The sequence below is a fragment of the Musa acuminata genome, chromosome BXJ2-7, assembly GCF_036884655.1.
Source record: "Musa acuminata AAA Group cultivar baxijiao chromosome BXJ2-7, Cavendish_Baxijiao_AAA, whole genome shotgun sequence".
Classification (NCBI taxonomy): Eukaryota; Viridiplantae; Streptophyta; class Magnoliopsida; order Zingiberales; family Musaceae; genus Musa; species Musa acuminata.
The window spans coordinates 5,227,090-5,237,879 of NC_088344.1; the positions used below are offsets into that span (position 1 = coordinate 5,227,090).

General features: G+C 35.4%; 1 protein-coding gene across 8 annotated transcripts; it reads right to left on the bottom strand.

Moving 5' to 3' along the window:
• Positions 1–1,871: 1,871 nt before the first annotated feature.
• Positions 1,872–8,749, bottom strand: LOC103990422 (putative lipase ROG1). 8 transcript variants are annotated; one of them, XR_001978923.2, is made up of 11 exons: positions 8,454–8,749; positions 7,398–7,465; positions 6,319–6,389; positions 5,992–6,234; positions 4,049–4,212; positions 3,888–3,943; positions 3,722–3,774; positions 3,497–3,617; positions 2,550–2,650; positions 2,261–2,434; positions 1,872–2,110 (listed from the first exon to the last, which is right to left on the bottom strand). XR_001978923.2 is itself a non-coding variant. In XM_009409552.3 (10 exons), exons 1-10 carry the CDS (start codon positions 8,597–8,599, stop codon positions 2,363–2,365), a joined length of 1,095 nt encoding a protein of 364 aa, XP_009407827.1. In that variant the 5' UTR covers positions 8,600–8,749; the 3' UTR covers positions 2,118–2,362. The 8 variants fall into 8 exon arrangements, 1 of the variants encoding a protein (XP_009407827.1); XR_010488499.1 differs by having other exon boundaries at positions 6,319–6,385; positions 7,394–7,465; XR_010488502.1 differs by having other exon boundaries at positions 7,398–7,515.
• Positions 8,750–10,790: the final 2,041 nt, after the last annotated feature.

Consider the following 10,790-nt stretch of genomic DNA (forward strand, 5'->3'; position numbering starts at 1 on the left):
TGAGAAGTCGATGGTTGCTATCTTGTAATGATCTCAAAGGGGCTCTTGTTGGATGCAGAGCTCAATTGCAAGTTGTAGGAGAATTAGGCTATGCTCAACAGCTTCACCCAATCTCGTCGGTTAACACTCACGTAGTGCTAAAGATATTACTTCTTTCAGTTTGGTCATCCGTCTAACCACATGTCTCGATCGTTGATTATATTATGCGAGACTCCCTAATACTTCACCATATTCTTTATTATCAACTTGGTTGCCTCCTCTACTAAGCAGTGTAGGGGTGCAGCAATGAATGTTGCATATTTTAAAAACTGATTGACCACCATGAGTATCAATCCAAGTCCCTATACTATCAGCAAGTTTGATATGAAGTCCAAAGAAATGCTCTGTCACAACCTTTCTAGCACGGACAGCAACACCAAAAATCCCATCGGCTTTCGCTGTTCTACCTTATATTATTAGCAAGTAAGGCACATCCAAACATATTCCTCCATATCAGTCCTTATCTTCGACCAATAGAATGTCATCTCTACGAGAGCCAACGTTCAGTCAATGTTTAGATGTTCTGCCCAAAGGAAATTGTGACACTCTCTCAAGAGTTCATTTATCAAATTATTTACTTGAGGAACATAAACTCTATTCCTTTTGGTATAGACAAATCCTTCTTTAATCAGTTGCATCTAGGTTACTACTTGGGGATTACTATATAGTCCATCCCTGATCATGGAAAGAAAGTTGGAGTGTAGTTGACTTGCTTAGCTTCTGCCATCTAGTTACATTGCATTCACTAGCTCCACTTCCTGCTCAATGCATCAACTACGATATTTATTTTTTCGGGCTTGTACTCCATTGTCATATCAAATTCAGCTAGGAAGTCCTACCACCGTGCTTGTTTTAGGGAGAGCTTCTTTTGAGTTTAGAAGTAACTCAACGCAATATTGTTTGTCTTTAGCACAAATTACGTTATGAGAAGGTAGTGCTATCAAATTGGTAGATAATAGACCATCATTGTCATCTCCTTCTCATGCACCGAATATCACCGCTCGATCTCGTTGAGCTTGTAATTCTCGTAGGTTATTGGGTGACTCTCCTACATAAATACTCCCTCAACAACGAAGTTCGAAGCATCTGTTTGGACTTTGAAAGGTTTCCCATAGTATAACAATTTAAGTATCAATTCTTGGAACACAATAGCCTTTAGGTGTTGGAATGTCATGTCATATTTGTCTGACCATCACCAAGGCTGCTCCTTCCTTAGTAACTCTGTCAATGGAGCTGTGTGCTTCTAGTACCCAACTATAAAGCATTGATAATAGTTAACAAAACCTAAGAAGGATCTTAGCTCTGATACGTTCTTTGGTATTCGCCACTCTACCACGATTTGCACATTCGATTTATCCATATGAATGAAACCTTCGTTGATTCGATGTCCTAAGAATAAAATATTTATCAGAGCAAAGTAACGCTTCTTCCTTTTTCACGAACAAAATATTCTCCTTGATAATTTTAAAAATTATTTGAATGTGCTTAACATACTCCTCTAAGTTTATGAGAATGCATTATTTGGCTATAAATGAATCTCATACTCCTCTAAGTTTATGAGAATGTATTATTTGGCTATAAATGATGATCTCAACTAATTAGACGATCATAAATTTATCCGGATACTTCTTGAACAATTAGTTCATGAAAATGCATAATGTCACCAACACATTAGTTAAATCAAAAGACATGCTGAATTTAGCATTTGAATATGGTGCATCCTCTAATGTCATTTCAGTTCTAAAACTTCTAAATGAACACGATCGATTGGGTCTTAATTTCCCTCAGACTTATTCATGTAAATTTTAAATTAAAAAAATGAAAGATATTAATAATGCAAATTTTGATGCCTATATAACATTTATAAAAGGAAACCTTACAAAATATTACCACGACAAAATATATAATGTGAATTTTAAATAACTCTTATAAAACCTCTCAACCTTGCATCTTTACTTAAATATAAGAAGATGCAGATGATTCTTTTTTTTCTTACCATGACATCATGTATCATTTTTAAGGTTTTGTCTTGACATCATCCCATATCGAAAATGGTGGACGAGCAGAATATCTGCATATACAGTAGATGAATCATGTATTGTTTGAAGCTTAACTTATATACATAGAACAGTCATCAGTCCTGAAAGTAAATAATTTCAAGGACTCGAGGATACCAGAAGAGTGACAGCTCTATGGCTGCTGATTTAGTTTGATTACAAACCTTATTTTCCATCTGGCATCTGAGTAGCTATGTACTCTTACGATGAAGAACTTGCATACAGGAGCACAATCATCATTTCAACCCAAAATTTCTTTAGTTTCCTCAAGTAAGAAAGTGATCGATCATATGTTGTATAACGTCTGCACCTTCTATATGCATGAATGGATCCTTAACCTGACAGATCCAACCAAAACATATAAGCGATTACAGAAGAAAGGCTTATCACTGAGAGGGGAAGAACAAGGAACAGTGAGAGGCAGACAGGTAGTCATAATGGCCAAGGAGAGACCTGAATGACACTATGTGCAGCAAACCTATGGATGCTGCTGTTGTGAAAACTGACATCGACTTTTTCCCAAGACAAATGTGCGAGGCCTGTTACTAGCTTTTCTGCAGAAGATAAAGCCAAACGTTAGCCAACTACAGTTTGTGCTGTCGATTCAACCAGCAAAAAAATTTACATTTATTACTCTGGCTTCCGGATCTACATGTTTTAACTCAAAATAGACACTTCATTCATGTATACATGCAAAGACCTCGTGATGACTACTCTATATGTTTGTTTCCTGCATCGATGGTTCATAATAACATTTCTTCTCAGCTAACATTGTATTAGTTCTGAAAACCACAGTTGATATTCATACTGGTTTCAATGACCTCCGCAAGGTCAAAGTTATTCTTTGCCAATGTCTTCTTGCATGAGAATACTTTTAACTGATCCTTGTCTCAGTTACAGTAACTGTTCTGTAACCAGAATTTCCTTTTTTTTTGTCTTCTTCTTCTTCTTCATTTTTCTTCTTTTATTTAAGGTCAAACTGGTTAACAATCATTACTAGATGCACATCTCCAAATTGTTGACAGTACTACCACCATGAGTTACTGCACTTTATCTTTGCAACCCTACATCCAATGACAATTTTGTAGATTATATAGCTTTTCCTTGGTAATTTCTATACATAAAAACTTGGAGGACAAAGACTCAAGTGATTGACAGGTTAAAAAAAAAAGAATATAATTACAAGTACACCAAAATGGTTAACAGTTGAATCATCACCCGGATCATCATGCTCAATATAGCAATTCATGAAGAGGGATGAACAGCCTGTCTTTTCGGAAGGAAAAAAATGTACACAAATAAGAAATGCCAAGTAAAATTGTTTTGGTGACATTATGCAACAAGGAACCTATGCAATAAATTTTAGAATACTCAAACCAATATGAAATGATGATATTTACCTTCTAATAGATCACAGTCACCATTAATTAGTGAATCATCTGTGCACTTATCATTTCTGCTTCCTGCTGAGTATTCTTCATATACAACATGTGGGTATTTCTCACTCAGCGAATCCTCCCACTATAAGAAAAAAAAGTATGAAGACTTAGATATAAAATAAATTATCCTCAACAATGAATTAGTAAAATATCGAGGGGCAACTGTAAAGAAAATAAAAGGAATACCTTAGGCAGTTGAGAGTTACGCCTGATAGATGACGTCCTCCAGCCGACTATGTCTTCAATTTTATTCAGTTGTGGAAAACAACTGAACTGCCAATTAAAATTCTCAGAAAACTGTATGCATGAAACTAACTGAACCACAAGCATGAAAATTACAACAAAAGGATACGATCATAACCAACATTGGAATAGGCCACTCGGCGTTTGAATGCTTGCAGGGAAGACCTGGATTCATGAATTTTCATAGTGTGATCATGCTACACAGAAATAGCATCTCATAATTCATAAATCCTTCTACTGCAACAAAGACAAAGCAAAGATGGAGAATACATAAACTGAAGGTCATCACAATCATCCACCATTCGTTGCAATAATGGAGGCTTTCCTTCATCATCGTCTGTTAGGAAAAGATGTTTGCCCGTTCTTCTAAATATCCAGTGAATGACAAGAGAAGCAACTTTTTCAATGGCAGTGACACCGAAAAGAAATGGGACCTGCAGATAATTCCCATATGAAACATTGGAATGCAATTATATGATGACATAATATCACATATGACATATTCTGAAACATAGTTTCAGAAGAACAAGAAATAGTTCAACTTATAAGGAGCTTTACACTATAGCCATAAATAATGTCAATGAGACAACTAGAGGATGACTCCAACTCAACAATGATAAAAATTTTAGTTTTAAAAGAACCCCAACCACCCATCCTGGCCCCAAAGGGCCAAAAATGAGGGAACTTGACCCAAACCAGACAAAAGAGTTTGGTAGCTAAAACACAAAGAAGAGAAAATGTTGAACAAGGTTAGAACTTAGAACTCATAAGTTGGTAGAACATCAGAAGATGAATGTTCTGGAGCCAAAATTTGTCGGAAAGTGGACTTGCTATGAAGATGTATCTTTTAGACTAAAACGAATAAGGAAAATCTCATGATTTTGGGACGGTTCAAAGATTAGTAAAAATCTATTAAAGTTAGGGCGGGGTTTCAGTTCAACACTGAACTATAGAATAGGTGAAGAAATTGTCTAGATTTTGAGCTGTTTTAATAAAAACAGAGCAGTTAAACCACAGTTCTGGAACAAAAGTGCATGGTTCATTTGGTATACATCAAAACTGGTGGTGAGGTTGAATCTATACCACCCTAAAGATGGAATCAGTCAAATCATATCATCCAACTGGCATTTTAATCATGGTGGAAGAACTACAACCTGAAATATATGCCAAGCCATAATATGCCTACTTCTTTGTCAAAATGATAGAATGAATATGAAAAAATATGAGCACATAAGAAACATAAAACTACTGCTAAAACATGCACTTTTATGAATTTTACTGGTGCTCTGTAAGAAGATGAAGGAAAAGAGAATGTTTAAAGATTTTAATGGGACTACACATTGTTTAGCTATTTGTCTTTTGCAGCTCGATATATGAAATTAATTATGTTTATCCTTTGTTTGGTCTTTCAAAGTCTAGGAATATATTGCTGTATTGTTATTTGAATACATGACTTTATACTTAAGCAGTCGACTAGATCGTTTTACAGCCAAATGGCTTGCTACAACCCTTCTAGGACTCTATTTATCTATGTTTGGCTTGCCCCAGAAATTTAGCACCAGGGGCATCAATGTCAAGTTCACAACCAGCTGTAACATTTACTCAAACCTTCATGAACCTTTCTTAATCTAGGCCCTACATGGACATGTAACTATATAAAGCAAGAATAGTCAAACTTCCCTTCAAACAAGATTTCCATTAGGAAGTATTCTTGTCAATGTTCCATTAAACTGTAAGAGCACCATAATGTACATGTAGGGTCAAGATGCAAGGTTATTCACAGTGAATCATGGGTAGGAGATTATTTGATGTTTAATACACTTAGTGCTATGAAGAATGTAGAATTTAGAGCTTATTGAAAAAAACAAGTATGCAAAAGAAAGTTTACATCAAGGTATGCGATGTTTCTCAAATTAAGGAGTTTGATAAATCATCTTTAATCACAGATGCATATTCAGAATAAAGATACATATAAGAAACAACTTATGGAATGTGGCCTGGAGAAAGCAGTTAACAGTACTATTCAGCTCGGTAGGTTGTCTTTATGCGTTATTCCAATGACTGGCCTAATAATTATTTTCACCTTTTATCCCATCACCTGCCGAGGCCTTTCTGAGTCACATTTAACTCCAATTCATAATTTCCATCTAGTTCTTTGGCCAAGTATATAAAAGTAAAATTTCAGAAACAAAGAAAAAAAAATGGAAGAGTACCTGTTTGTTTCCTCTAGAACCAAGATGGGGTGTAGCAACTGTGATGAAATTGACTGCTTCCAGACCATAGATAGTACCTCTGTGACTATCATCACAGGCATCACAGAGAGGATTTTCTAGGGATTTCATTATGAGGGGTCTATACAGTCTCCCAATTGCATATCTTGCAACCAATCCTCCAACCGAGTGTGCAATAAATGAAATTTTTCGAAGATACAGCCTTTTGTTGACCACTTCAATAATCTGGCTAACTAGGTTGCTTCAAAAGACTAAACAACAAAATGTATTTCAGAAATCTGATGTTTATATTATTTAAGAGCAACTAACCTCTTCTGCTAATCGTTCACCCATAATATCAACACCATCTAATGTTAGCTTATACATGTTGCTTTCACTGCCTACAACAAAAACAAGTGTGTCAATGTCCTACAGGGTATACAATAAATAGGACAGATTTCATTAGAGCACAATTTATACAAAATAACATGAAATCATCACAACAGGAAACCCAAGAAAAAAAATTAAAAAATCACATAATCTAGAAATAAATCATATTATTTAGTCAGGTAATCCATTTTATACCAGTCATGGATGTCAACAACAAAAAGATGAGAAAGAAAAAAATGGAATTCTAATACTTACTAAAGAACATGTTGCAATCACTGAAAGTCAAAACCAGATTCCTCATTCTCTAAGTATTATCTAGAAAACATAATTTGTTGTGATGACCAATATCGATATTCCAACATACTTCATCTTTACTGATATTTCACAACCAATTAAGGCAATTTATTCTTGGAGGACAACAAATCACATTTCTCCTAGATTTAAAGATCAACTGAGACTATTAATACAATATGTTGCATGATAAAGATTAAAAAATGCTGGCAATTGTATGGTTGACTGCATATACAAAATCAGGCATTCACATAAAAAATTTTCAAACAGAGAATGATCATATCCAATATGTGCAAGACAACATTTTGGCATGGGTTAAGAGTTGATGAAAGGTGCATGAAATTATACTTGAGGAGTCTATTGATTAGTATGGAAGACTATGTCAAGAATGACTTGATCTAACGTTATCTATCATTATACCGAAGCAAACTTAGCATCAACTGCAACAAACAGGAAGCTTCTAATTTTTGACATTTTTCATACTTTGTTCTTAGACAATAAGAATCCTAAGTTGCTGTCCAAAAACAAAAAAAATCCTAAACCATATGATGTAACAATATCAAAAGTAGACAAGAAAAGGCAGGACATTATCTTAACCTGAAGTCAAGCAAAGTAGAAAACTATGATCTCTCAAGAATGAAAGGAAAAATGATATCCACCATTCAAAGAACAGAATAAACTGACACACTCAGTGCAGGCCTAGATAAAGTTGACAAAGCATAACTTACAATGAACTATCACTTTATCTGGAAGCATTGCAACAAATTGCTGGGCTGCAAACTTCCAGTCAGCAGTGCTGCAACCAAAATTTCAAACCTTTGCATAATGTGAAACGGTGCATGCAGTCTTGCAGATCCAAAGGATGAAATAAAAGAATCAGCTGCATTGTTCCATAAAGGCTTGCCAATTAAGTGGCCACAGAATTTAACAAATATTTCAGTTGAAAAATCAACACAATTATTGTGTTACTTAGATGGAAAAGCTTAAGTAACTCCTAAGATCATGTTTACGAAGAGTGTTTGGCAGACACCAGTGATCACAGAGGAAACTAGTCATAACTATTTGTCATTTTTCTCTCTGGAACTATACAAATGAGCTTCTTTTGTGAACTCTAATAGTCTAATAAGTCATCCTTTTTAATAGAAACAAAATTATAACTTGCACAAAGGAGTAAAACTAAGGTATGAGTTCTGTTGCTCGAAATCACCAATTGAAACAGGTGATAAGACAAAGAAGAGCCTTGTCTACAAAATTCAAAAAACCTTTGTTGCTTATGTTGCTTCATTTCCACGTGCAAGCATCAAGTTAGGACAACCCTGCAGTTTCAACAAAGACAACCTCCAAATTCATGGCACTAACTACCGTGCACATACACTCAGAAGAGCACGATAAAATTTTCTAGCAAAAAAAAACCAAGACACTATAACTAAAAAGAATATAATAAAATAGTCCACGATTTCCAAACTAAGTTCTTTGTATTTAGATAGTATGAGAGATGCAAAGAAATAATGAGTCGCAAAATTCAATAAACATAGTCGTTAGCTCTTTCGTGTATAAAGTTGCAAAATCGAAACAAGAATCACGTCAGCACGATTCCAACAAAACAGAAGAGGATTCAGCATCCCAAACGCGCAGGAAAGAGTGCAAGTTAAAGGAAATTAGGATTTTCCTCAGATAAATCAAATCCACGCCTAAGCCAAACAGAACAGCAGCTCAGAGACGTAACCGCAAGAACAAACAACAAAAAAGAACAATCCATCCGGAAATCAAGAGAGAAGAACAACCTCCCGAGGATGCCATGAACCATCACCACAAGGTGGTCCGCGGGGCGGGACGAGCTCCAAACGTCGTTCCCGCCATTGACGCTCTCCTCCTCCGTCCAATCCTCTCCCCCGACGTCCCCCACCCCTCCATTCATCTCACGCACCATACCAAGCCAAAGATCTCTCGACCGCACAGATCGCGATCAAATCGAAGAACCACGAGAGGGCAGAGAAGGGAAGGAGGAGGTTGGAGAGGAGGAGGGGGAGAGACGGGTAGTTGGGCGAGGAGGAGATGAAAGAAACGAATCATAGTATTTGCTTCAAAAATAATAAATAAATAGGGAAAAAAAAAAGAGAAGGAGAGAGAAAAAAAGTGTGCTTGTCGGTGTGACATAACGTTAACGCCGTAATGTGTGACATAACGGTGATGTGGTTGGTGGGCCGTCCGAGTTGTTGGATCCATTTAAATCATTTAAGTCCAGAATAATTTTGTTTATAACTTATTTGATCATATCATTATTTTCGGTCAAATAGGACTCAATATATGAAAACCAATAAATATATATTGGACACATCATATTAATTATTGAAGACGATAAAGGATTTGTTATGCATATGATATCAATTAAATAGTAAAAAAGATATATTCTCTTGTTAAATAAATGATTATAAAAATAATATTATATCAAAAGAGGCTTTTTCATGAACCAATATTTACGAGCGTTTAGACGTTTATGAATGTATACTAACTTGATTATTATATAAATTTTACTAGATAAGTGTCGATGTAATCTTCTATCAGAAGTAAAATATAGGATATAGAAATCTTTCGTCCGGTAAGAGACATAAGATATAGACATGTGAGTACTAAAAAATAACCAAATTAAATCGATCAAATTGACAAGTATGTTTGATCTTATCAATGTTCTTTATCAAAGAAAGCTCATTTTATTTTCTCTTTAGTGTTATTATGATTGGCATGGATTTCCTCATGAATTAAATACATTCATCATTGTATGCTTCTTAGTTGCCTCCCTAAAACCTGTGGCTACCAAGCATCTCCAACTACAATCTTGCAAGCAAGCAATACATCGGGGGGCCACGCCACAACATAATGCTAGCAACTTCGAAGCAACAAAACCTGATGCTATCCATCTTCTTCTTACGGCGAGGGAAGAACAGATCAGCAGCATTATTGGGTTGGAATTGAAGGCTTTATTGTGCACCTACCTCCTCCTCCTCCGGTCTTTCACCATCTCGAGGACCACAGCTTTCAATTCCTCCCTCAAATATGTTAATTTTCTTATATAAGATTGCTCGTTTATGATTTTGGTAAGTCTGGTGCATCAAATCCACCTTTTTCATTTCTATGTTCAATCAGGTTAATCATACAGCTGGAGAAAAGGAAAGCCAGATATGTGTTAGTGTTGTAGAGAGAAAAGTAGATGCTGGCTGCTGTGCGAGATTGGCACCTTCTCGATGGTTAGTACTTGAATGCTTAGGAATCCCTCGGAAACAAACATTGATGCGATGGTAAACGCAGAATGACGACTTGATGTGTCGTGGGGTATGGATCTCGACATCCCCCGTCGCCGTCGCCGTCGCCGTCGCCATCGAGTTGTTGTCTTCTTTATCTTTATTAGTTTCTGTACTTGCATCTGTAATTACACAATTCCCTGCAAAATTAACTTGATCCTAATTATCATTTGTTTTCTTGGAGTTTTATTGTTATTCCATCTATGTTCAAAGATGAACCATACTTTCTGCTTTGCTCCTATGATTATTAGATGTGAAATTTAGTTTCCATTATTGCATAAAACACAATTGATGGAATCTAATGTAGTTTAGTTTATGAACTTTAAAGTTTCCATTTTAGTTTCCAATGAGAGGTAGTAGTTATTAATGAATCTCATATCATCACGAGAAAATCAATTGATTAGTCTAAGAAATTAACCTTCTATTAAATATATATTTTTATATAAGTGATACAAAAAAAACATTTTAACTAAAGGATGAGCTAAAAAGATAAACATCAGTTGTGAAGTTCAATTACTAGTCAATGAGTTGCTATGTCAAAGGATTAATCGACAAGATAATCGAATGATGAGTAGAGGTTCTATCGGAAAACCAAAAACATAAACACATTTCCTGAGAAATTACTCGAGCTTAATTTAGGCAGGAGAATTGGAAATATATATTAAAAAAAAAACTTGCAAATATAGCATGAAATGAAAAAAGAAATATCAAACTACTTTCAGCTCGGAATTAGCAATGCTATTCTCTCATCTCTAATGGGGATTGGAGTTTGTCCAACATAACATTTTCCTTTTTTTCATATATCATGACTACTGATTCTTT